This window comes from Eubalaena glacialis, chromosome 7, assembly GCF_028564815.1.
Source record: "Eubalaena glacialis isolate mEubGla1 chromosome 7, mEubGla1.1.hap2.+ XY, whole genome shotgun sequence".
Lineage (NCBI taxonomy): Eukaryota > Metazoa > Chordata > Mammalia > Artiodactyla > Balaenidae > Eubalaena > Eubalaena glacialis.
Genome location: NC_083722.1, coordinates 71,925,753 through 71,951,303, shown reverse-complemented (window position 1 = coordinate 71,951,303; position 25,551 = coordinate 71,925,753). Strand labels below are relative to the sequence as shown.

Genomic DNA, 25,551 nt, shown 5'->3' with positions numbered 1-25,551 from the left:
TGAAACAGGTCGGTCAGTCTCTATTTGGAGCAGGGCTGTTTTTGAGAGCCCCTGAAGTCCTGCCTCAGAGGCCCCTTCCTCCTGTGGGCTCTGAGGGAGGTGAGAGCAGGGACAGGGCCTACGTGTGGAAACCTGGGCCGGGGTCAGAAATGTGGGGTACCTTCAGTAACAGGCAAGCGGGCTGTGGGGAGGACCCCAGTCCAGGCCTTGGCTTTCCTGCCCTCCAGCCACCAGTGTTCTAAGAATTGGGCTCTTCTGGAGTTGGTGGAGAGAGTAGTAGTTAAGTTAGCACAGAGTTAATAAAGGTGATGTAGTCCAGGCTCACGGCTACACCAGCTCTAGGAGATGTCCCTACACTGAGAGGGACTTGAGGAAGGGACACAGAGGCCTGATTATGAGTAGGAATGACCACAGGCCTGTGTCTTGGGCCCAGAGGAGTGACGGAGCCCGTTGCCTGGGAACCTCAGAAGGCTGCCTTGAGGAGGTAGCCTTTGAGCTGGAGTCCAGAACTGGCCAGAGGGTGGGCTTTGTTAGGGGTGATCAGAATGGACAGATCAGGATTTGGGACAGAGGGTCCGGTGTCAGGGTATTCTGGACAAGGCCAGTATGGATGGGCTACAGGGAGAGTGCTGAGGCCTTGGGAGGCTGCACCTTGAGGAGAATGCTGTTCCTGAGGGTATGGGGACCAATGAGAGCTTTGAGCAGAGGACACCCTCCGTCCATGTGGATGGATAAGGTGGAGAGAGATGTAGGGGAGATGGATTAGAAAGAGGAGGAGGAGGGTGCATCAGGCTGCTGTGTTCTCCGGAGTGTAGGGGGTAGCTGGCGGCAGGCAAGGGTGGGGGGAATAGCTATGGGCTTGGCTGTGGTGGGGACCTATGGGGGTGGGATAGAACATGGGGTTGGAAGGAGGGAGAAAGGCGGGAGATTGGTGAAGGGTGTGTGTAGGCGGGGCTAGGCGACGAGTTACATTTAAGGGTCTGGGGGTGGGTGAGATATCTCTAGATTCCCTGGGATGCTGTGTACCTCAGGCCCTGCCTGCACTCCCATGGGTGTCCTCCAGGGCTTAGACCTAGGCCCAGGCTGGCTGTGACTGGTCTGAATGCACGTGGCCAAATCTGAACTGTGAGGGGAGCATGGGAGCGGTGACTGGGTTCAGAGCTGGTTTTAGAAACTAAGAGCCTCTCCCGTCTCCTTGGCAAGAATGCAAGAGTTCAGGAGGACCTTGATCCAGAACCCCAGCTACCACTGACGGATTCTGTGACCTTGGGAAAATCTTTCCTTTCCGTGGCGGTCATTTGCCAGCTTCCCCCATGGGTTGAATTGAGGACTCGGAAGGCGGTGGTCCTGTGAGCCCTCCAGTTCTGAGGGCCTTCGAGTCTCTCAGGCTGGGTGGGCCATGAAACTGGTCAGTGCCTCCTACCACTGTCCCAAGCAGTGCAAGTCCTGCCTTGTGACCTAGGCCAGGGTTGCCCCAAAGCCATTTCCCTGCTCAAAGATGCTCACCGTGCTACCTGAGTTGCCTTTGAGTGGGCAGACTGGAGCGCGCCTCATCCCTGCACTTATGTGGCCTGTTCATTTGTTTACTGGCTCCCGCTCCATGCACATATGGGTACCATTCTTGAGCCCCTGCTCTTGCACAGCATCCCAGGCTAGGGTCTTCCTTAACCTCAGCAGTCTGCATGGCCCACCAGACTGCGGGGCATGTTTTTAAAATGTCATTTAGATCATTGAGTGTTTTCTCATTTATTAATGAATAACTTGGCCTTTGCCGAGACACTTGAGTGTCTCTGGGACCCCAGGAGGGTGGTGGCAGCTGTGCCGCTGAGTTTGCCCTTGCTCAGGGGCTGTGAACAGGCATGGTGTTTGCACAGGAGTCGCTCCCAAAGGCTGTTTCCACGGTCCCCAACCTCTACCTCCAGCTGGCCCAGGTTAACAGGGCCCTCATGGAAAGAAGCCTTCCTGTGGGCTTGCCCATCAACCCATTTTGGGGGAAAGCTGAGCCTTTGCTGCTGTTCCACCTCTGTCCTTTCTCACCAAGGGGAGGTGTCTGCCACCTTCTTCCCCTGCTGCAGGACCTCTGGCCATCAGGGAGTCCACTGCCTGGCAATTAGGAAGCTTTTAGTTCCAATGTCCTGGCTTCTGGCTTAATGTAATCACTAGCATTTGTCAGGGAGAGGTGCATGCAGCCTGGGAGCCATGTGGGGAGCCTTAACTTGTTTCTCAGTTGAGCGTTTGTACGCCTGCTCCCCTTATCTCTTTGGCCATCACCAAACAAATGCTTCTGCCCCAGGGCCTCCCTGCCCAGCCTGTCAGCAGGCTCTTGGGAAAGGCCTCTGGTCCTTCCTCCAGCAGCTCTGCTCCCGTTGCCCTAGAACACTGGCCAGAGCCCTCTGTGATCGGCCCCACCCCTTGACAACCTTACCTGCATTCACCTGCGCCCTGACTGCTGCTCCAACCACCTGTGTGTTCTTCAGACCACACCCCGCCTTTGCTCAAGCTTGCTCCCCTCTGGGAGTGCCCTTCCTGCTCCTGTCTCCCCATCCTGTAACACCCAAATTCTGCCCACCCCTTAGTAGGAAGGTAGGAAGCCCCCTACCCACTCCACAGACCCATGTTGACCTCACTCATGTAGCTGTTGTCGTTCCTGCTGCCTCATCCCCAGGAGACTGAGCTGCCCTGGGTTGAGAGAGCCAGGGGAACATCTTGCTCTATTCACATCACAGAAACCTTTCTCTGGTCCAGGACTCCAAGCCTGGTTTGGGTGGTCTCCTTGCCCGTAGGTGTGTGGCCAACGAATGGTGCAGTCTGGTGGTTTCCAGGGTCTCCACGACGAACACTGGCAGGAAGTGACTCATAATGCGAATGCCACTCTCGGGGAGGCCGTTGTCAGTGACATAAACAAACCTCTAGGAGAGGTGGTACAAGCAGCTATTTTACTTATAATTTATACGTTCTTTTCTCCATTGCAGCAGGTCCCCCATGGCAGGGGCTTCCAAATGTCTCCTCGGAACAAGCTCCAGCAAGTCAAAGGCAGGTCATGGCCAGTTATCAGGGGCACATTGATCCCCTCTGGAGGGCCAGCCCTGGCACGCAGGGAGACCCCTGGCAGGGCTCTGTCCCAGATTTTCTCAGGACAGACACTGGGGGCGTGGGCGCATGCGAGAGCACACCCAGTGCACGCCCTCCATGTTCGTTTGTCTGCAGGCAGGTCTGATCCAACTGCAGTGGTCACATGGTAAGGAAGAAAGCCCAGGAAGGTGTTTCCTGCTGCAGGTGGAAGCAGCATAGGGGTGTCCTTCTGCTGGGCCCTCGGCGCACCTGGAGAGCAAGCATACTCTGTCAGGGTTGAGATGAACATGGCTTCTCTAGACTTACAAAGAGATGGGGAAGGGAGGAAGAGGAAGATAACCAGATTTAGACATTTTCCCCATGGAAACTGCAAACTAATTCCCCTTCCCTCCATGCCCCTGAATACGTTGCAGGAGTGAACTTGTTATAAGCTGGTCCTAATTTGAGTTATGCTGCTCCTAAAGGGAACCAAATAGGTGTTTCTGGAGAGGCCTCTGGCCTGGAAGGGCGGGGGGTGGCAGTCAGGAGACCTGAGCTTTTGTGCTGCTCTCATTGCTGGTGACTGCTCTTTGCCCCATCTTTCCCGATGCATGAGGGTGGCTGGTGACCTGCCAGCATGGGCCCTCTGCGGCACTGACCAGCATTATCTCTCACCACCTAAGACCTTCCAGCTCTTCCTGCTAGTGTTGTTTGAGTGCCACCCTGGTCTGGGCCTGGGCTGGGATCATGGGGTTTTTTTTGTTTTGTTTTTTTAATTTATTTAGTTTATTTATTTTTGGCTGCGTTGGGTCTTCTTTGCTGCGCACAGGCTTTCTCTAGTTGCAGCAAGTGGGGGCTACTCTTCGTTGTGGTGCACGGGCTTCTCATTGCGGTGGCTTCTCTTGTTGCGGAGCACGGGCTCTAGGCACGTGGGCTCAGTAGTTGTGGCGCGTGGGCTTCAGCAGTTGTGGCTCGTGGGCTTAGTAGTTGTGGCGCACAGGCTTAGTTGCTCCGCGGCATGTGGGATCTTCCTGGACCAGGGCTCGAACCCGTGTCCCCTGCATTGGCAGGCGGATTCTCAACCACTGCGCCACCCGGGAAGCCCAGGGTCATGGGTTTTAAATTCTGCTGAGGGAGTTGAGGGGTGGGAATCGTGGCTCCAGCATTGTGCCCCGTCGGTTGCAGCAGGCATGTGCCCCGCTTGGAGGCTGGAATGCCAAGCTGGTCCTGGCCAGGCTGTCTGGCTCCTGGAAGGAGGAGTGTTCATTTGAGCAGCTGGTTTTCTCCCTTCCTTTGCAGGACAAGGAAGATGGGGAGCCAAAGACCAAGCAGCTCAGAGAAGGGGAGGAGGAAGGCGAGAAGCACAGGTAATGCCCCACACGCAGCTCTCTGCCCTGCGCTCTCCTCCAGTACCTGTTGGCTTCCACATCCTCCCAACTCTGCATTCAGTCTCTATCCCGTTCCTTCCTCTCCACCCCATGGCTGCCTTGTTCAGACAGGACAGTCTTACAGTTGGAACCTTCTCTGCACCCTTTCCCCCACTGGCTATCTGACTCTTAGCCACCAGCCTTTTATTCCAGACCCTCATATTATGTCCCCTCACTCTTGTCCTAAAACACTTTGGGTGACATGGTTCTACAGCACCTGCAGAATCAGGTCCAGACTCTCCCTGGTGTGTAAAGCTCTGTCTGAGCCAGCAGCCTGGGCGCCTGCTCACTTGGGGGAGTAGATCTTGATGCCCTGAGAAAGCTTATTTCGGTGGGCTGTGCTTTGAGGGGGTGCAGCAGGTGGGGAGGGGTGCTCCCCAGAGGAGGCTGGACCAGCACTCGGAAGCAGGCCTTCCTGATGCCACAGCCTGCTGTTTCCCTCACCAGTGTGAGTGGAACCCTCCCCAGGTGCAGGCCCCTCATCTCTGCCTTCTTATTCCGGAGCTGATCTCAGATGAGATAGGGCTTTTTCAAGTCCACAGGGACTCGTGTGTGTCTGTGCATGTGTGACTTAACACTTTACAAAGTGTGTTCACGCCTTCCTCACAGCAGCCCTGCAGGGTCCTTGCCATCTCACTTGTTATCACAGAAGGCGACAGCTCTGTGCTGAGAGGCTGGTGATGCTCAGTGGTGGTGCAGGGACCCTTGTCGCCCTAGCACTGGGCTCTGTGGTATCTTGTTGGGCCTTGGCCCCCCCAGCGCAGCATGCGGCCCTCTCTGGTGACAGAGACGAAGACCAGGTCATAGCTCTTTTGCCAAGTGACTGCAGACTTGGGGGCTTGGGGGTGGGTGCCTGCACAATTTCCCCCATTCTGTGGTAACTGCTGAGAGACCCTTTGGTTTTCTTCTGGTTTGTTCTTAGGTTTTTGATTACTGGCTGGAGCCTTGAGTCATTTTGCAGATTTAGTTGTCTAACCAGATACAGTGTGGGGCCAGGGGTTGTGGCTGAGGAAATGGGAAAATCCAGCAGGATTGGAGGCAGGCACCCCAGGACCTCACCCCTCACCAGCCATGCTGGGGAATCACCCACCTTCCTCTCTGCCCGTGCTCCTACCCATCTGTCCAAGGAGACCTTTTTAGAGTCGTGGCTGTTTTAGTTCCTTTGGCTTTCCTTATAAATTTTAGAATCAGCTTGTTAATATCTATTTTAAAAGCTTGCTAAAGGTGACGGAGAGTAAAGAGTGACAGAGGAGGTCAATGATGTGTTGTGGAAACCAGGAGAGGAAGGGGTGGCTTTCTGGAGACGGTGCCCCTCCCTTCATCCTAACCCATTCCTTAGTGGCCCCGTGCATGGGTATTTCAAGGAGTGTGGAAGGGATGGACTGTCTCATGTCAGTTCCTCTTAAAATTTCAGAACGTAGGCATCATTCAAGTGTACGTGTTTGTATTGTTGCCTACTTATTAAAAGTAAAGATAAACTAATACAAAAAAGAATAAAATAAAAAGTAAATAAATAAAAAGTTTGCTGGAGTTTTGATTGGTATTGCATGGAATCTATGGATCAGAATTCCTTTAAAAATTTTTTTATTACTCTCTTCAGGGTAAATCCTACCGCATTCCCCTACAACCAAATCCCCGTTGAGTGGGAGTCAGTCCTCCAAAGGTCGACTAGCGTAGGCCAGGCTCTGTGGGAAGGAAAGACGAGTTCCCACCCCCAGAAGGACCCCTGCTTCTCCTCTGGTCTGGATCTGCCCTCTCCCAGCCAACCTTCCCTCGTGGTTAACTGCAGGGGCGCCCATGACTCATCTCTAACACAGCCCCCTGCTTGCTGCCTAGATAAGATGTGATATGGCAGCGCTGGAAACCTGGCCACAAAAAGGGGCATTTATGTCAGTTGCTGTTGTTTTTTGTAAGCCCTCAATCACTTCTCCTGATGGCAGGTTGGTTGGTGTATGCCGTGGAGGTATGTCTAGGGTAGGGTTTGTGGCCAACAGTCGTGTCCACGCTGCCAGGTGGGAGGAGAGGGCCGGTGTTGCACACTCTGTTGGGCATGGAACGGGGGAGCGTGTCTTAAGTGCCTGAACAAGCAAGCCCCAAACCCTCAGCTCCCACAGCCGTCACCTCCCCTTGGCTTAGGATTGAGGTCTGCACCCAGCCAGAGCCGTCACCATTCAGGGACACCCTGGGTGAGCGTCACGTACGGGAGAAGGAACTAGGCCACGAACCTTCCTTCCTCAGGGATGGAAAACCGGTTCTCCAACTACATGTGGAGAAAGGTCCCACCCCAGCTGAGGCCCGGCCCAGCCTTGTCCCAGTGCCCAAGCCCTTTAGGCTGGCAAATGCCAGGCCTTCTCTCATCTGCCGGTTGGGTCCCCAGGATGGTGGCTTTGCACCAGGACGTGCTTGCAGACCCATGACGTCAGCTTGATTCGGCAGACATTGCTCTGCTCTCGCGGTGATGCTCAGAGCGGCCCCTGCCCCCACTTGCTGAGTGACCTCACTCCCGCTCCAGGCCGGAATGTCCCGGCCCTGGATAGAGGGGCTGGGCTGTGGCTCCATGACTCGTGCTGAGGCAGCAGCACAGAGACCTGCGGCCGCCCTGTTTTTCCTGATCCTGTTGCTCGGGACTAGGCAGGAATGTGGAAGAGTGAATCAAGAGAGAACTGGTATAAGGAATGTGGTGTCGTGGGAAGCCGACTCGATGTGTGACCGGGCCAGGTGCTTCCCTTCATGTAGGGGGAGAGTGGGAGCACGGCTGGGGCCTTTCTACATGGAAAACAGTCTTCATCTTGTATGTTATGATCTCCAGTGCCTCGAAAGCCCTTCTCATTAAACCTGTTCTAGGGGAAGGTTGTGGTCCACCGTGAGGTGAGGAAACCACACTTCACACAAGTGAAGTGACTCGTCTAAGATCTCCCAGCTGAGAGGGAGGGGAGCGGCACTGGGACCCCTCCACCATCCCTGTCTGGTGTGCAGGCAGGGTGGAGAACAGCTGAGCTCATCCAGCTGTCATGTCACAGATGGGGACACGGAGCCCTTCCCGTCCTCTGCGTGCGAGCTCCCAGGCAGGCCAGGCCTGGTTCCGTTGCACCGCCTTCACTCTTAGTGCTGTGGCCTTTGTCCCATGTGTCCTCTTGGCTGGGGCTGGAGGGGTGGGCATCAGGGCTGCCGACAGCTATGCGGTGGAGAGAGAGTGTTTCTCTTGCGCAGCCTGCAGCCGGCATTCTGCAGCCCAGGGCGGCCCCCAGAGTGGTCTGAGGGATAGATTGGGCCCCAGGAGAGTGGGGGGCAGTGAACTGTGCAGGCTTCAGGCCCCGCCACCGCCTGGGCCCCGACAGCCAGTGTGGCCACTTCAGTTCTCATCTTGTGGGCCCTTTGGGATTCAGCTTAGCTGCCATAAACCTTTACTCCACGCCTCTTTTTAAATTTAAATTGATATTGAAAGTACTTAAAGATTTTTTCAATTGTCGGAAATTTAGTAAATCCTATTAGCCTGTATCTGTGAATATCCTTCTGTTTTGTAACCTTTTTCACATACCGTATCTTGATCATCTTTTGATAAATATGCTTCTATAAAATTCTCAATGGCTGCTTAGTATTTCTTTAAGAGTGCCATAATTAATTTTTCAGTCCTTGAGTTTTGGCATATCAGCTGTTTCTACTTCTTTAAGTGCCCAGCAGCTATGCATTTTCAGGTGGATTGGGGGCAAAGCTAAGCCTGTAAGCTTATTTATTTATTTATTTAAAACTTTATTTATTTTATTTTATGTATTTATTGTTTGTGGCTGCGTTGGGTCTTCGTTGCGGCGTATGGGCTTTTCTCTGATTGTGGCGAGTGGGGGCTACTCTTCGTTGCGGTGCGCGGGCTTCTCATTGCGGTGGCTTCTCTTGTTGCGGAGCACAGGCTCTAGGCGCACGTGGGCCCAGTAGTTGTGGCTCGTGGGCTCTAGAGCGCAGGCTCAGTAGTTGTGGTGCACGGGCTTAGTTGCTCTGCAGCATGTGGGATCTTCCTGGACCAGGGCTTGAACCCATGTCCCCTGCATTGGCAGGCGGATTCCCAACCACTGTGCCACCAGGGAAGCCCCTCAGCCTGTAAATTTAGAGAAGCTGGGCTGGGCTCTGTAGAGTCTTGGGTGAGAGCGGGTGCAGACCATGCGGCTCAGATGCGATGGCAGCTCCAGCTGGGCAGGGGCCTGACTTAACTAGCGCTTGGCACATTCAAAATAACCAAGTGAAAAATCACTTAGATAATCATTGTCAACTTTTTAAATAATTAATTAATTAATTAATTTTATTTTTGGCTGCATTGGGTCTTTGTTGCTGCGTGCAGGCTTTCTCTAGCTGCAGCGAGTGGGGGCTACTCCTTGTTGTGGTGCGCGGATTCTCATCGCGGTGGCTTCTCTTCATTGCGGAGCACAGGCTCTAGGCGTGCGGGCTTCACTAGTTGTGGCACATGGGCTCAGTAGTCATGGCTCACGGGCTCTAGAGCACAGGCTCAGTAGTTGTGGCGCACGGGCTTAATTGCTCCACAGCATGTGGGATCTTCCCAGACCAGAGCTCGAACCCCTGTCCCCTGCACTGGCAGGTGGATTCTTAACCACTGTGCCACCAGGGAAGTCCCTCATTGTCAACGTTTGGTTGTTGTTTTCTATCTGTTAAATTTCTGTTATATGTTCAGAACAATCCTTTGCAGACATTATTTTCAGTGGTTATATAATGATCCGTGTAATATCTGGGTGTATCTTTATGTATTTTATATATATTTTATTTTATTTTTTGAGTATGTAAAGGATTCATGGTTCATAATGCAAAAGGTGTTAAAAGACACACAGGGGAAAAAAATCTTCCTTTACTCCCAACCTCCTAGTTGCAAGACCACCTTGAGGGCCAGCTGCTTGGCTCCTTTCAGAGGTGGACTGTGCACAGATATTCAAATATTCTGATATATATCCCCCCCCATACACATGCTTGTTTTTACACACGTGATAGCACACTATACTGCCATACTACTGTTCCTCACCTCGCTCATGTCCATTTGACAGTACATCTTGACATTCATTACACAAAAGTTCATAAAAAGCATCTTCCTTGTCCCTTTGGTCATGTGGCGTTCTATTGTTCATATGGGCCAAAGGGCACATAACCAGGGTTTGCATGATGCACTCTCCCCACTAGGAGAGGGTTAGCTCCAGGAGGGGTCTCTTAACGTCTGTGTCCTCCAGAGCACCTTAGCACAGGACTCTCCTGTTTTGCAGCCTTAGACCGGGGGAGTCTGAAAGGCTCCTGCTTCTCCTCTGGCCTGGCTCTCTCCACCATCTCTGCCTTTGGCTCCTGGAGAGCTGGGGATCGGCTCACATTTCCTCAGTGTTTGGGCATTGCCTCAGGCATAGGAAGAGCCCATGCAGTTGGAATCTGTGTTCTTCCCTTATCCAGAAGATTTCAGTCCAGGTCGATTTCACACCCAGTGCTGAGCAGAAAGGGCTGTAGAGATAAGCAGTAAGATAAGAAGCCAGGCTCCTGGACTTACTAGTAACAATGCTGCCAAGTTCATGGAGATCAGACATACTGGAGAGGCAGTTAGTAGGCTGTTCTTTGGCTGGGCCTCAACTGCTGGGGTATGTCCTGGCCAGCCCTGCCAATTGATGTGCAATGTGCAGGAACAGGCGCGTCCCTGCCACCCTGTGGGCCACACGAGGACCACTTTCGATCTGCTTGGGCAGTATTTTGAGAAGGCTTGGTAGGCCATGCGTGTGTCTGCTGGGCTGCTCGTTCCCACCTGCACTCAAGGGTTACTCTCTGGACTTTGGAGGGTTGACCGTCCCATTTTGGGACAGTCTGCCATATTCCCATCCTAGCAGTTAGAGAGCTCTCAGGGTTTGGGGCAGCAGTGTGGAGTGGGAAGGTAGCACTCCTGGGCGATTTGACCTTTGCTCTGCAGGACACCACTCTGTGCAGTGTTGATGTCCACAGTCTGTGTCACCTACAGCCTCATGAGAAATGATACCTTTGATTTCCATATGGAAGCCAATGAAAGCATGACCCTTTCCATCCTGTCTCAAAAGCTTCGAAGCTGGATTTGAACCCAGGTCACACTGTTGGCAGGCCAAGGCTCTTGTACCCTCTCCCCCGAGGAGCTTCCTCGTTCTAAAATGGGGATAGCAGAACCAGCGTTTGGCTCTAGTGGCCTCCAGAAGGGTGAATTCCAGATGCCAGTGCCTGCCTGATGAGTGCAGTCACATCCCACCCAGTCTCCAAGAGCTGTGGCAGTTCCAGTCACTGCAGGGGGAAGCCCCCAGGACGGCAGCCTGGGCCCACCTCGTGACCCTCTTGTCTTACCGTTTGTTTCTTGGCTTTCCTGTTGTGTCTCAAGTCTGGTCTTCTTTTGGATTTTTTGTTTTTAATCTTTCCATTTCCTTCCTGTTATCTTGCTAATAATATGCTCTTTTCCCTTTTAGTGGTTTCCACAGGGATACAACATACATCCTTAACTTATCAAAGTCTAATAACAAGTCACATTTTACCATTTCCCATACAGTGCCATGACCTCAGAACACTTTAAGGCCATTTGCCTCTCTTCCTGTCTTGTGTACTGTTGTTGCTATATTTGAAATCCCACAAGTCATTATTACTGTTTTATACAGTCAATATTCATTTAAATTTACCCACATATTTACTCTTTCATGCTTTTCAAGGAATGCATTTCATTCCTTCCTGAGTTCCATGCTTCCATATGAGATCATTTTCCTTCAGTCTAAAGCATTCCCTTTAGTATTTCTTAAAGAACAGATCCTCTGATGACTAATTTTCCCAACTTTTCTTTATCTGGAAAAGTCTTCCTTTGAAGGCTGTTTAACCTAGCTTTATAATTCTGGTGTGGCATTTTATTTACTTTCGGCCCTTCCCATGTATCTCTCCATTGTCTTACGATTTTCATGCCTTCTGTTGAAAAATCAGCTGTCATTTTCAGTTTCTCCTTTGAAGTTTGGGTGTCTTTGTCTAATTTAAGAATTTGTCTTTGGTGTTAAGTAGTTTGACAGTGATTTGCCTAGTTATGCTTTTCTTTGGAGTTCATAGAGTTTCTTTAATCTATGGCTTGGTGTTTTTAATTAATTCTGTAAATTTTTCACTCATTATCTCTTTAAATATTGTTTTTGGGACTCTAATTACATGTATGTTAGATCTTTTCACCATATTCCATATGTTTCTTAAGTTATTTTCTGTATTTTTCAACTTTTTTACTTCTGTCCATCAGCCTGGATATTTTCTGGCTTATCTTACAGTTCACTAATCCTTTCTTTAGCAGTATCCACACTGCTGTTGAACCCATTTATTGATTTATTAATTTTGATTCTATTTTCACTTGTAGAATTTCCATTTGATTGATTTTTACAGTTTCCAAAATTCAGATATCTCTGCTAAAATTCTTTATCTTGTGGTATACCTTCCTGAACTTTTAATAATTTCAATTAACTTACATTTCATTTCTGATATTATATTCCAATATCTAGATCTCCTGTGAGTGTATTTCTGTTATCTTTATTTTTTTCTCTTGACTTTGATTGAATTTTGGATGTTGCATATGAAAAGTTCCAGAGATAATTTGGGATTTTGAATAGTTTATTTTCCCCCAGAAGGAGTTTATTCCAGCTTTTGGCAGGCATGGATACCCTGACCTACCCTTTCAGGACTGATGAAGAGGCTTCCTCTCACTGAACACAAATTTTTGTCTCTTCAGCCTCATGAGATTGCAGGAAGCTCTGCTTGGTCTCTCAGCTTTTCAGCTTCTGCTTGTAAAAAGACAAATGCTTTAAGGGGAAAGAAATGCCCAAAGCCAGGCTCACCTTGTTGCACTTCCCTTCTTTCTGTGATTGCAGCCCCTCAGGTCCTTGTTGCCGTGGTAATTCACGAACACACAGATTTTTTTAAGTTTGCAGAAGGAGGGAATTAAACCTTGTTCCTTTGTTAGAAAGACCAGGCCCCAGAGCAGAACCCAGTGCCCCATAACCTCTCCAGAGACTTTTGCCATTTGGTGGTAATGGGGGTGGGGTGGGAGGAGCAGTTAATTGGACATTAGTGAGGGTCAGTCTCTTCATTATCTCTCAACAGACTGAACCAGGGAAGGACTTGAACCTAGCTTGACAGAGCTCGACACACCCAGCATAGCCTTCTTGTTTACAGATGTGAAAATCGGAGCCCAGAATGGGGCAATTCCACAGTGACTGGGACCCAGGTGTTCTTGACTGCTTGACCAGTGCTCAGCTCTAGGGGAGAACAGGGGGCAGTGGCCGGCGGGGCTACCGGGGGTGCTGGGGGTGGTTGCTGTGCAGCCAGCCCACCAGATGCTGCTGCTCTTTCCTGTTGCTTCTGGCCCCTCCCCGTCTCCTGCTGTGTCCGCCCTCATTCCGGCTAGTCTTCTGAAGCCTGGGCAGCAAGGGGTGCTGGAGGTGTGGGTGCTTGTTGTTACTGCTGTGAGCTCTGGGTACAGCTGCCACCAGACTCTCCTCTCTCTGATTTCTTACAAGACCCTGGAGCCAGTTTCTGAGAGTGACAGTTTTTTTTTATTCTCACTAATCCCCACAGTTTTCTTCCCACACCCAGTTTCTCTTCCGCTTTTCTCCCCATCCTGTTATAAACGAAAGTCAATGTACCTATCATGCCCCACTTTCTCTCCCAGTGCCTTAGTGACCTGGCATTAGGCCCAGGGGCTGGAGAAATCAGCCACACATTTCCCTGGCACAGACAGAGGGTTCCGTAGATGACAGACCACAGGAGGCCTCCTGTTGGGAAAATGTTCCCAGGACTTCTGAGGCGCCAGCAGTCCTGAGAGGGCTCAGAAGAGGTAGTGGGGAAGAAAGAGGACCCACACCCCAGTCCCATCTGGCTAACAGGCTGGGGAGGCCACTGCTGCCTCCCCCAGGGCCTAGATGGTCTGTCCCAGTGTCTCTGTCTTGCCTTTATTAAGCAGCAGCCCCCAGGAACTCTCTCTTTGCCACCCTGTGGAGTTAGCCAAGGGCCCGTCCTGCGGGCAGGCTGCTGTGTGTGGGAGTCGGGGTTTGATGAGCTGCTGAGCCAGGGAGGCCTCCAGTGAGCACTCGGTACAGCCAGCCCTGCCCGAGGAGACTGCGATGAGAGGAAAACAACACCACGGTCGCTGGTCAATCCCAGTGTGCCATTCTGGCTCCTTGTGGCCGCTCCCCCTTCATAGAGGTCGTGGGATCTGCTCTGGTAGATTTTAAAACCCCCTCGCGGGGGCGAGGTATGGGAACTTCTCGTGGCTGTCCAGGTGCATTGTGGCTTTCCCAGCCTTGCACACTGTCATGCCTGTTCCCTCAGCCCTTGCTGGCCACTCCCAGCACACCAGACCCTTGCCACCAGTAGCTGAGGCTCCAGGGCACGAAGGCTCTGAGGAGCAGGTGGGGCTTGGGGAACCAGTGGGTGACCACTGGCTTTCTCTTTTAGGAGTAGCTCTGGCCCTGGCTTGGAGTCCCACCTTGCCTTGTCTCAGATGCTGCGACCACTGCTGTAGGACCCTATAAAAATGGTGCAGTCTCTTTGACCCCCAGTTCCCGTAACTGTCAAATGGAGATAATGCTGGAGAGACATCCAGTGAATGCTCTCTGTGCACCCCGACCCCAGCTCTTGATGAGAACCTACTGTGCAGGTGGGGCTTTGGGAGAGCGCCCAGCCTGGCTGCTAACTGGAAGATGAGGAGGCTGGGGCTCAGAGAAGGGAGCCTGTCACAACGAAGCTTCTGTTCCTGCGCTGTCTCCCTTCACCAGGTCATCTCCAGAGAGACCAGAGGAGAGTCAGGAAGTAGCCAGCTCCTATGCCTTCATCACATGCCAACCTGCAAGTGTATAAGGTGAATGAGACCATGTTATACCTTACTTTCTCTCTGCTTGTTCTCTCTGCCCTTTAGGGAACTCAGGCTGCGGAACTATGTCCCAGAGGATGAGGACCTGAAGAGGAGAAGGGTGCCCCAGGCCAAGCCAATCGCAGGTAGGTGGGCTGCGTCTCCACCTCTGCTCCATGGCACTGTTGGTTGCCTCCACCTTGGCAGGTGTCACCCTCTCTTGGAGAATAACTGACAGTGCCAGGGCTGGAAGTTGGGCCTCCAGGACCCTCCGTCACCATCTCGTGGCAGATGCACAACTAGAAGCAGTCTGGGCACTGAAGCGGCCTGTTGTGCCTGCTCTGCCCTGCTCACGCCCTGCCTAGGAGGCCTTCCAGGGACCTGTGAGGGAAGAGGCCACATCCCCTCAGAGGACCTCTCTGGGCTGAGAAGTGGAAGTGGCCCAGGGGCCCTTGGACAGCAGGGGCAGGGTGATGGGTGCTGCGGGCCCTTGGAGGGTCAGAGTGAGAGACGCTGAAGAGGGGCTGACCATCCAGGTCCTTGGAGAGTAGTGGGCAGGCAGACACCTGCCCAGCTTGGGGCGTGGCAGTGCCAGAGCACAAAGGATGGGCAGAGGTGTTCTCACTGGTGGGATGAAGGGCCTGGCCCAGAGGCTGCCCAGTCACACCACGGTGTGGGGAGCAGCACAGCAGCCGGAGCATCTGGCCAGCTGCAGCCTGTCCAGAGCCATCCACGCTGGAGATGCTGGGGTGCTTCTTATCGTGCAGATCCATGGCCGTGTTTTTTATTCTTTGTTTTTGTCAATTTTTAATTATATGAGTAATAAATTAATAGATACATGTATCTTATAAAAGAGTAAAGTGTTGCCCATTCAGCCATACTCCAGTCTGCCTCCCCATCTCCTTCGGCCCTGAGATTCACACACTTCCCAGGTGATCTGCTTCGTGGTTTGGGCCTCGCCATGGTGAGGCAGTGGCATGGTGGGGAGAGTAAGGCAGGACAGAGGACAGGGACGGGGAACTGGTCCCATGTCTCAGGGTCAGCACCTGTGGCTGGAGGGAGGTGAGGCAGGGCAGAGGGGCCATGAGGAGACCCGGGACAACGGGGAGGGGGGTTAGAGGAAGCCCGTGGAGCCCAAATTTGTTGTTCTTGACATCTGTCCCCACAGGGGCAGGGCCCTCCTGGTCAGGCCACCCAGAGGCCCGTTGTGCTGTTGGCAGCTGGGTGGAGCCGGGAGGTACACATGGGCAGGACTCCTCGAGGTGGCTGCCCCCCTGGTCTTGGGAGCACAAATCTAAGAGTCGGATGGGAAGAAAAGCCACCTGTGTGTGCCCTGGCCATTCCCAGGGCACATCCTCAGAGCCCAGGAGCCCCAGGAGGGTATGGGAAAAGCCAGTCCTCAAGGCCCTTCCCAAAACCATACTTTGGATATATCCAGGCAACTGTCTCATTTCCCAGCTGGGGATCCTGGGACTAAGAGAAGCACCCATGCTTCCTGGCTAGAGGTCTGGGCTCCGTCTACTCTAGCTGGCTGCCTGCCGCCTGCTGGCCCTCCTTCATCCCCGGATTGCCTTCATCCTGAGAAACCCAAGCCCTTCCTCCAGAGCTGCCTTTGCAGGATCTCACCTCTAGGTAGTTAGGGGCCAAGGGGAGAGGCGGGGCAAGAAATCCCAGACTCTCCCAGGGACCTGCGGCTGCAGTTTGCCGTATCTGGGAGAGTGGTGGCTCCTTTCCGACCTGCCTCTGTTGTTGTCTTGCGCCCTCTAGTGGAAGAGAAGGTGAAGGAGCAGCTGGAGGCCGCCAAGCCAGAGCCCATCATTGAGGAAGTGGTGAGTGCCTGGGGGTGTCGCCGTCCTCCCTTGCTCCTTCTGTGGGTCCTTTTCTCCTTCCCACCTGCTCTCTTCACACATCCTTCCTTCTCGTCACTTCTTTATTCCCTTTCTACCTCCCTGTTTCCCCTCAGCCCCCTCCTTCCTCCTCCCTTTTCTCCCCTTTTCCTACCTCTGTCCCCTGTCTTCTACATCCCTTGGGACTAAGCCCTTCCAGCGCTGACATGTGTCTCCTCCCTCCCCAGGACCTGGCCAACCTCGCACCCCGGAAGCCTGATTGGTGAGTGTTGCCCATGTAGGACCAGTGCAGACTGACTGGGACACTCTTGGTGCTAGGCATGGGCTCCGGCTGGGCCTTTCCCAGCCTCGCAACGGGAGGCAGGCAGTGTAGACATACAGCTACAGGAGATTATTACTGTCTGAAGTAAGTGCCGAGAAGGACGTAAGTGGAGAATGAGAGGGACATGACAGGGAATGACACCTAAGGGTGGGGAGGGGCTCGGGCAGAGGGGGCTCAGCAGTCCCCTCCAAAAGTCCCTTCTGGAAGGATGAGGGCCCGCCCCCACCTCAGAGAGCTCCGTTTGAACAAGGCTGACCGTTGCCCGCAGGGAGCCATAGGGTAGAGGCAAGACGGTGGGAAGGGCAGATGAAGGTTTCTGCCGCAGTTCTGCCACCAGTTAGCCTGTTTCCCTTTGGCCTCAGCTCCCTCTGCTGTGAAATGGGGATGCTCATCCTTCCTGGTGCCCCTGTGAGTGGGCAGAGAAAGAGGGTGAGAGAGGGCCATGTGTTCACTTTACCTTGGGCCAGAGGTACCAGCCATTTCCCTCTCACAATTCTGTGTCAAGTACGGCACTAGCTGAAGGTGTACTAATCTGATGAAACAAAAGCATGGGGCGTGTGTCCTTGGAAACCCAGAGCCAGGGGGAATAGGCTGTGTGTGCACTTCTGGAAGCTCCTGGTGGTGAGGGTGAACGAACGTGTGGTCGAAGGAGGAGCAGGACCCCCAGCGGGCCGGGGCAAGTCACTCGCTGATGGAGACCAAGGGGAACAGACAAAGAGAGGACCCTAAGAACCATCTACCCTGTACACCTTGACTCGGGCCCCTGTGTTGGGTGGGTCTGTGGTGCTAGTCCCTGCCTCACTGGGACTGCCAAGGATGGCTGATGCTGGGTTTTGGAGGACACAGAAAGAGAGAGGGAGGAGCATCCTGGCCTCAGGCACCCGAGTGTGATTCCTGATGCCGGAGGGGCTGTGGGAGGGGAAGGCCCCAAGGCCACACCAGGCCAGCCTTCAGCCTCCGGCCTCCTCCCACCTCCCTGCTCCAGGGACCTCAAGAGAGATGTAGCCAAGAAGCTGGAGAAGCTAGAAAAGCGGACCCAGAGGGCCATCGCCGAGCTGATCCGTAAGTGCGGGGCCTGGTAAGGCAGGGTTCCCTGCCCTCTGGGTGGTGGCACAAGCACACGGCCCCTCTCCACTCCTCCTGTCTGCCACCCTTCCAGGTGAGAGGCTGAAGGGCCAGGAGGACAACCTGGCCTCTGCAGTGGCGGCCACCACCACCGAACAAGAGGCTGGTGACTCCGACTGAGGCATGCCCTATCCCCTCGCCGCCCACCTTTCAGGCCTGTCCTATAGGAGGATGGTCTTGGGCAAGGGTAGGGGCTGGGCTTGCCATCACCTCCAGTTTGGCCTCAGAACAGTGACTCCCTGCCTAGCAGTCTGAACCCCACCCCTCCCCATGCTGTGAGGTCGGCTCCTTGTCTCCTGAGTGGTCCCCACCGTGCCGAGTTGGGGCAGAGCCAGCAACAACTCTGTGGGCTTGCTGTATCTCTACATATATATGTTATTTTGAATTTTTTTAATGTCTGGAAATAGAAACAAGCAGACCCCTGTGTATGGCAGAAACCTCCTGAATATTTGGGATACTCTGGGTTTGGGCCCCAAGACAGGGCAGCTGCAGAAGTGATGTTTAATATGAGTAAGCCCTGTGTTGGGCTGAACATGTTGAGGCTGGAGGGGTGGGGAAGGCCCAGGCCTGACCTTCTGGGTCCAGGTTCTGGTCCAGTCCTTGGTCAGCGGTGATCATCTCAAAATCCTTGGGCGACAGAGATAGGCCTTACAGTAGTTTGTGGGGCACCTTGGAGAGGCTCCCACTCTGGTCCTCTGTGGATCCCCTCGCAGTGAGAAGGAAGCAACTGGGCCCATGAAGGGGGTGAGCTGTGCCTTGGCAAAGCCTCGACTCTGGGCCACTACAGATTCGGGGCCCCTGGCACTGCTCGTTCACATTCCACCCACAGCCCCAGCAGCCCGTCTCCCCACTTCACCGGCCAGAGCTAGACACTGGCTTCCCTGGCACAGGGATCCCGTATGGGGGAGGGTGACCCATTCTGCTAAAGACTGGGGTATTGTAGCCTGGGTTTCGGGGGTGGTCTTGGACCCTGGGTCCCCAAGGTCCTGGCTTCAGGACCGTGAGCCTCCTCCATGGAGCTGACTCTCCAGAATGACTGGCTGGCCACAAGTCTGACTCCAGGTACCCGTGACCATTTAGAGTTTCATCTCCTCCAGGATGATCACACTCTTAAGTTTCCTTCATGGTTTCCCCTTGAGCCTCCCGCCCCTGCCCTGAGTCATCCCAGTGTGTTCCTCCCTCCATGCCAGCTTCTAGGAACACAATGGCCCAGCTCTGGTAGACGGTGCTGAGGACTCGGGCGGTAGAGGTGGGGGGAGTGTGTGCACACAGACTGTCACTCATACAATAAAGCAAATGGTTTAACTTAAAATTATGCAACTCCTCTGAGAAGGTAATTCTTGGGAAGGGAGCAGAAACTGGCAGCTATGAGTAAGGGCTGAAGTGGTAGGTGGCTGGCTGCTGCGGTGAGCAATGGGACAAGGCCAGGACTGATTCCCACAAGGGACAGGGGTCAGACGTGCCCCACAGGTGTCAGGACTGGAGCCAGGCTCCCTCTGCATAGCCGGGGTCTAGAGCTGGGCTTCCCTTCCTAGGAATGAAGGGTGAAAAGATGCCCCCACCTCCTGGGATTGCAGTTGGAAGCAGGATGTTTGTCTGTGGCAGTGTAGGACTCAGACGCCTGTGACTGGCAACTAGGCTCCCACTCAGCACCAGAGTAAGGATATCCCCACTGTATGAGAGCCCAGAGAGTTAATGAAAGGTTCGCTTCTGCATTTACAACCCTGTGTGCCCTACGGAACAACGGCCCTGCAGGGAGAGAGAAAAGCAAAAACTATCACCCATGAGGGACACTCAAAAATTATAAAATGCATGAGAAAATCCAGTGCTGTAAAGAATGGCCAGCAGCCCAACAAGTGGGAGAATTTCTACTTGAAGAAAGTATAACGATAACATCCTAACAGGCTTTAAAATGAGCATTTGTTTTATCACCAGTGAGATCAAAGAGGGACTGACCCCCCTCCCACACACAACTCAAGAACAGGGATTTGGTATAAGAAACAACTGATTAGAAATCTTGGAAATAAAGAATGTTTATTTTTTTAAATTTATTTATTTATTTATTTTTGGCTGCATTGGGTCTTCGTTGCTGTGTGCGGGCTTTCTCTCATTGCAGAGAGCGGGGGCTACTCTTCGTTGCGGTGCATGTGCTTCTCATTGCGGTGGCTTCTCTTGTTGCGAGGCACAGGCCCTAGAGTGCGTGGGCTTCAGTAGTTGTGGCACGTGGGCTCAGTAGTTGTGGCTTGCGGGCTCTATAGCACAGGCTCAGTAGTTGTGGTGTACGGGCTTAGCTGCTCTGTGGCCTGTGGGATCTTCCTGGACCAGGGCTCGAACCCATGTCCCCTGCATTGGCAGGTGGATTCTTAACTGCTGAGCCACCAGGGAAGCCCAAGAATGTTTATTAAAATAAGAAACTCACTGGAAGAGCTAAATGATAACTTATAGTCAAAGAAGGGATTAATAAATTGGAAGTAAAGTTGAAGATCCAAAAGGTGGCAGAGAGAGAGAAAGAAGGAGAGAGAGGGGATAGGTTGAGAACCCTGACGTACTGGTAGCTGTCCTTTAGCTGATAGGAATTCGTTCGGGAAAAGAAAACTGGAGAAAAAAGGTACTTGAAGAAGGAGTAGCAATCACTTCTGTTTCTGGCATCTCGGTAGGATGGTTGCCTGAACTGATCTTCCCTTGGAAAACAGCTAAAAATACTAGGTAAATAAATATTGACAAATGTTTTTTAAATGCATTAATGATCTGGCAAGAAAGTAAGGAATACTCAGGCCAAAAGGTAAGAGAAGCGGCAGAATGCTGAAGCCTGACCTTTGCCCTGAAGGTATTTGACAAGCCAGGTGAAATCGAGCCTTGGTTTTGGAGGCCCTCAATGCCTGGTGGGGCCCCAAAGGGCAGCACCCTCTGTGAACTAATAATCAGTCTGTACTCTTGGCATCCCAAGGGGAACTTGAACCCTGCCAATTACTGGAGTAGAATAAAGTCTCCCTTGAGAACTGAGGCAGCCCTCCCTCATGTGGGTTTGCACATGAGAAGCCTCAGGCCAAGATTTACAGTGGTCCCAGAATGTGGTGGTCTCAGACACTTGATAGAAGGAAATGCAGATCCTACCTGAATGAATCTTTATTCATCTTAGTCCTCAAAGAATCCCCACCAATAAAGTTCCAAGAAAGAGAAATAGCTTACAGAAAAGTTCACCAGATATACTAGGCAACAAAGCACTCAGAGCAAAGGACATCAGAAAGAACATGGTAGCATGAGAGTTGCAAAGACTTCAGACAATAGAATTATCAGTCAGATAATTTCAATGTTTAAAAATGATTTAAGAACTAAAAGAGAAGCTTGAAAACCAGAATAGATTTGCAGAAGAACCAAAGTGATGCTCTAGAAGTAAAAATTATTATAGCAATTTAAAACCTTGTATCTGTGAATTAGAGCCAAAGAGACAATTTGTGAATAGGAAGCTAGATCTGAAGAGGTTATCCAGAATGCAGCCAGCGTGATAAACAGGTCAGTAATGTAAAACAAGAGGCTAAGAGATATGAAGGATAGAGTGAAAAGATCCAACATGTGGTTGGAGTTCCAGGGGGAGAAAAAAGGCAAAAATGGGGCAAAGGTCATTTTTTTTTTAAATGACTGAACTTTTCAAAATCACCAGTCCACAGATTCGAGGTCAACAATTCTCAAGCTGGGCAACCAAAAGACATCTGCAGTCAAATGTTCTATCTCTTGTTATGGGTGGTGATTCATTAGGTACGTTCACTTTACGAATATTCATTGAGCTGTACATATATGTTTTGTGCACTTTTTGTATGTTCATTACAGCTCAATAAGCAAGTTTGCCTCAAGTTTTTTTCACACTTCGTATTAATTATAAATTGCTGCATACAAATTACCCCAAATCTCTGTGGCTTAAAACAACAAATCATTATTATCTGACAGTTTCTGTGGATCAGGAATTCAAGAGTGGCTTAGCTGAGTAGTTCTAGCTTGGGATCTCTTTGAAGTAGCCGTCAAGATGTCCTCCAGGGCAGCAGGCATCGCAAGGCTCGACTGGGGCTGGAGGATCTGCTTCAGGACCGTTTCCACTCCCAGGGCTCACAGGAATGCTTAGAGAAGCATTGCGCACACACAGTTATTGCCACGTGGACCTCTCCATAGGGCTTGCATGAGTGTTCACATGTGGTAGCAGCTGGCTTTCCCCAGAATGAGCGATCCCAGAGAGAAAGCAGGAGGAAGCTTTAGGGTCTTTTATGACCAGGTCTTGGAACTGATATTCTGCCACAGTCTATTTGTTAGAAGCAAGTCACTGCGTCCAGCCCACACTCGAAGGGAGAAGAATTAGATTCCACCTCGAGGTGGAGTCTAAGAATTTGTGGATGTATTTTAAAACCAGTACATACCTGGACACGTTGGAATAAATTGTCAGAACAAAAAGACCAAGAAACAATCTTAAAATTAGAGAAGATTATATTATCTTTCAAAGATCAAGCCCACAGCAAATGTCTCAAACACAGCCGGTGTTAACTGGAATGGTACCATCTGGCATCAGTGTTAACTGGACAAAAGGTAATTGTCAACTTGGAATTCTATACCCAGAGAAAATATGTTACAAGTACAAAATATTTTTAGACAAACAAAATCAGAGGTTTTGTCACCAGCAGACTTTTTAAAAAAATCTATCTTGAGGTAATGAAAATATTCTAGAATGGATTATGGTGATGGTTGTACAAGTCTGTGAATATGCTAAAAGCCATTGAATTGTACCTTTAAATGGGTGAATTGTATGAGGTATATATTATATCTCAATAAAGCTGTTTTTTTAAAAAAGAAATAAACATTCTCCTTAAAAAAAAAACTGAATGTCTTTTTTTGAATGAATGTCTTCAGACTGAAGGGTCACAATCCCAGATGGAAAATCTGAGATGTAAGAAGGAATGAAGAGAAAGAAAGTGTAAATTTAAGTACACATTAACCTTATAAAACAAATACGTGTTGTGAAGTAAAAGTAAAGCAAGAGCTACTTAGAGTACATAACAACAATAATAGTAAGTCCTGAGGTGAGAGGTGATTGGAATTACAGTCATCTACCAAGCTCACTCAGGAAGAGAGCAAAGACTCTGGTATACAGACAGGCTGACATTTCTAGGATAACCCTAAAAATAGAAATAGAGTGATAGAATGTACCCCCTTTTTTTTTTTTTTTTTTTTTCTTTTCTTCACCATGCAGCATGCGGGATCTTAGTTCCCTGACCAGGGATCAAACCCGTGCCCCCTGCATTGGGAGCGCAGAGTATTAACCACTGGACCGCCAGAGAAGTCCCTAGAGTGTACCTCTTCCAAAGAAGTTAAGAAAAAAAAATGGACTGAGAAAAATAAATTATCCAAAAGAAGGCAAAGAGAGAAAAAGGTGGGACAAATAAATCCAAATATGTCATTAATTACTATTAATGAACCTGTTCGCTTTTTTTAAAAAAACTCGGTCTGATGTCGTTTAGAAAAAGAAACCTAAACCCAGTCTTTCAAACAGATTGCAAGGGATTAGAAAAGGTCTGTCATGCTCAAAATCAACAGAAGGAAGCTCAGGTAGCTGGGGTGATGCCAGACAAGGGAGACTTTCAGACAGAAGGGTTACTAGCTACCCTGGTGTGCTGTGGAGCAGCAGGCCTCCCACCTGCCACATGTGGGAGTGCTGGTTGGTGAGACCACTTTTGAAAAAGTTGAACTGGTGCACGGCCAGTGACCAGCAATTCCACTATTAGTGTCCTAGAGCACTGTTGCACAGGAATACCAGCAGACAGGGACAGGAACCCTAACAGAAGCAATGTTCATAATAGCACACATACACACAGTAACACACAATGAGTTATGGTTCTGACAGTGGAATACTCTATAGCAAGGAAATGAGCTATAGCCCTGTGTAAGATTGTGGATACATCTCAAAAGAAGCAAGTCAGACTTCCCTGGTGGTGCAGTGGTTAAGAATCCACCTGCCAATGCAGGGGACACGGGTTTGAGCCCTGGTCCCAGAAGATACCACATGCCACGGAGCAACTAAGCCCGTGCACCACAAGTACTGAGCCTGCGCTCTAGAGCCCGCGAGCCACAACTGCTGAGCCCACGTACCACAACTACTGAAGCCCGTGCGCCTAGAGCCCACGCTCCGCAACAAGAGAAGCCGCCTCAGTGAGATGCCCGCGCACCGCAACGAAGAGTAGACCCCACTCGCCACAACTAGAGAAAGCCCGCACGCAGCAACAAAGACCCAATGCAGCCAAAAATAAATAAATTAATTAAAAAAAAAAAAGAAGCAAGTCACGGAAGAAAAGAAGTATGAGCCATTTGTGTGATGTTCCAACACAGGCAGAGTAGAACAGTACACTCTCTAAGGATACACACATGGGTGGTAAAGTCTGCGCAGAAGAGCAAGGCAATGATCCTCATCATCGGGCTTGTGGTTAGCTCTGGGAAGGGGCCCTTTGAGGTGTTGATAATGTTCTTTTTCTTGGCTTAAGTTTTGGGAATTCATTTTATTCTCTATCCATTCATTTTATACATTTTTTGTTGTTGTATATACTGTATTTCAGACACTTTTAAAAGAAATTTCCAGAATTCACAACCTAAATTACTCGATAAGTATGAAGTGGAATTTTTTTAATGGCCACATCTGCAGTTTCACTACAATGGTCAAGATTAGAACATTGAGGGGAAAGAGGAAAATCCAACAAGCTACAGGAGGAAAAAAACAACGGAAAGATTGCCTACTAATGAATGAGTTCCACTTTTCATCAATGGTAGATAGTAGAAGACAAATTTTTCCTAAGTGCTGAGGAAACATAAATGTCAGTCTGCTCAATAATAAATAATAAGGGCGAGATAGACATTTTCAGGCTTATGACACTAAGTGTTTACTCTGCACTGATCTTTGCTGAAAGAACTACTAAAGGATGCTCCATAGCAGGAGGAGCACGGTGGGGGCAGGGAGAAGGATATGGGAATCAGGACAGCATTTGGCAGATGCTCACCTACAGGATTTTAAACGAGGAGGGGTTATTTCTTGTGTTATGTCTAAGGTGGTACAGTGACTTCTTGAGACCACCAAGGATGTGAGTCCCTTCTGTGTCCTCAGCTGCCGTCCTTAGCTCTCTTGGGAGCCTTCCCCCCCCCGCCCCCCCGCCCCCGACCTCCCAGGTTCGAGCTACAGGCAGGAGGGGGAAGGGCAAAGGGCAAGCCAGCTGAAGAAACCATGGCTTCAAGCCCAGTCCCCCATGCTTGCCTTCACATCTGATCAGCCATTAGTGTGTCAGATCCAACCCTAACTGCAGACGGGTGGGGAGTAAGGGTATTTTAAGCTGGGCACATTGCCACCATGATTGAAATTGAGGTTCCATGAGAAAGGAAGAAGGGTAGAAAGAGTACCGGGAAGGCAGCCAGCAGTGCCTGCCACAGGATGCAGGAAGAAGTGGTGAGCAAAGAAACTGGTAAACATTGCAGAAATCAGTAATTGACTAACAAGAAATAAAGACTGACGAAGAAAGAGGAGACAGGGACTTCCCTGGTGTTGCAGTGGTTAAGAATCCTCCTGCCAATGCAGGGGACATGGGTTCAATCCCTGGTCCTGGAAGATCCCACATGCTACGGAGCAACTAAGCCCATATGCCACAACTACAGAGCCCACGAGCCACAACTACTGAGCCCGCTTGCCACAACTACTGAAGCCCACACGCCTAGAGCCCGTGCTCCGCAACAAGAGAAGCCACTGCAATGAGAAGCCCGTGCACCGCAATGAAGAGTAGCCCCTGCTCACCACAACTAGAGAAAGCCCACGTGCAGCCACGAAGACCCAAAGCAGCCAAAAATAAATAAAAAGAAAAAAAAAGCAAGAGGATACACACATTAGGCGTATTAGGAATGAAATAAGGC

General features: G+C 50.9%; 1 protein-coding gene across 2 annotated transcripts in view; it reads left to right on the top strand.

Annotated features, from left to right (window-relative positions):
- Positions 1–19,676, top strand: part of CCDC12 (coiled-coil domain containing 12) — a 48,649-nt gene extending 28,973 nt beyond the window's left edge. Inside the window, exons 2-8 of one of the 2 annotated variants that reach the window (XM_061196648.1) lie at positions 4,351–4,418; positions 14,398–14,477; positions 15,790–15,963; positions 16,099–16,160; positions 16,406–16,440; positions 17,486–17,562; positions 17,660–19,676. In XM_061196648.1, the coding sequence (XP_061052631.1) occupies positions 4,351–4,418; positions 14,398–14,477; positions 15,790–15,963; positions 16,099–16,160; positions 16,406–16,440; positions 17,486–17,562; positions 17,660–17,745 (582 nt within the window). In that variant the 3' untranslated portion in view covers positions 17,746–19,676. The remainder of the gene's footprint in view (positions 1–4,350; positions 4,419–14,397; positions 14,478–15,789; positions 15,964–16,098; positions 16,161–16,405; positions 16,441–17,485; positions 17,563–17,659) is intronic. The other variant, XM_061196649.1, reaches the window with a different exon arrangement.
- Positions 19,677–25,551: the final 5,875 nt, after the last annotated feature.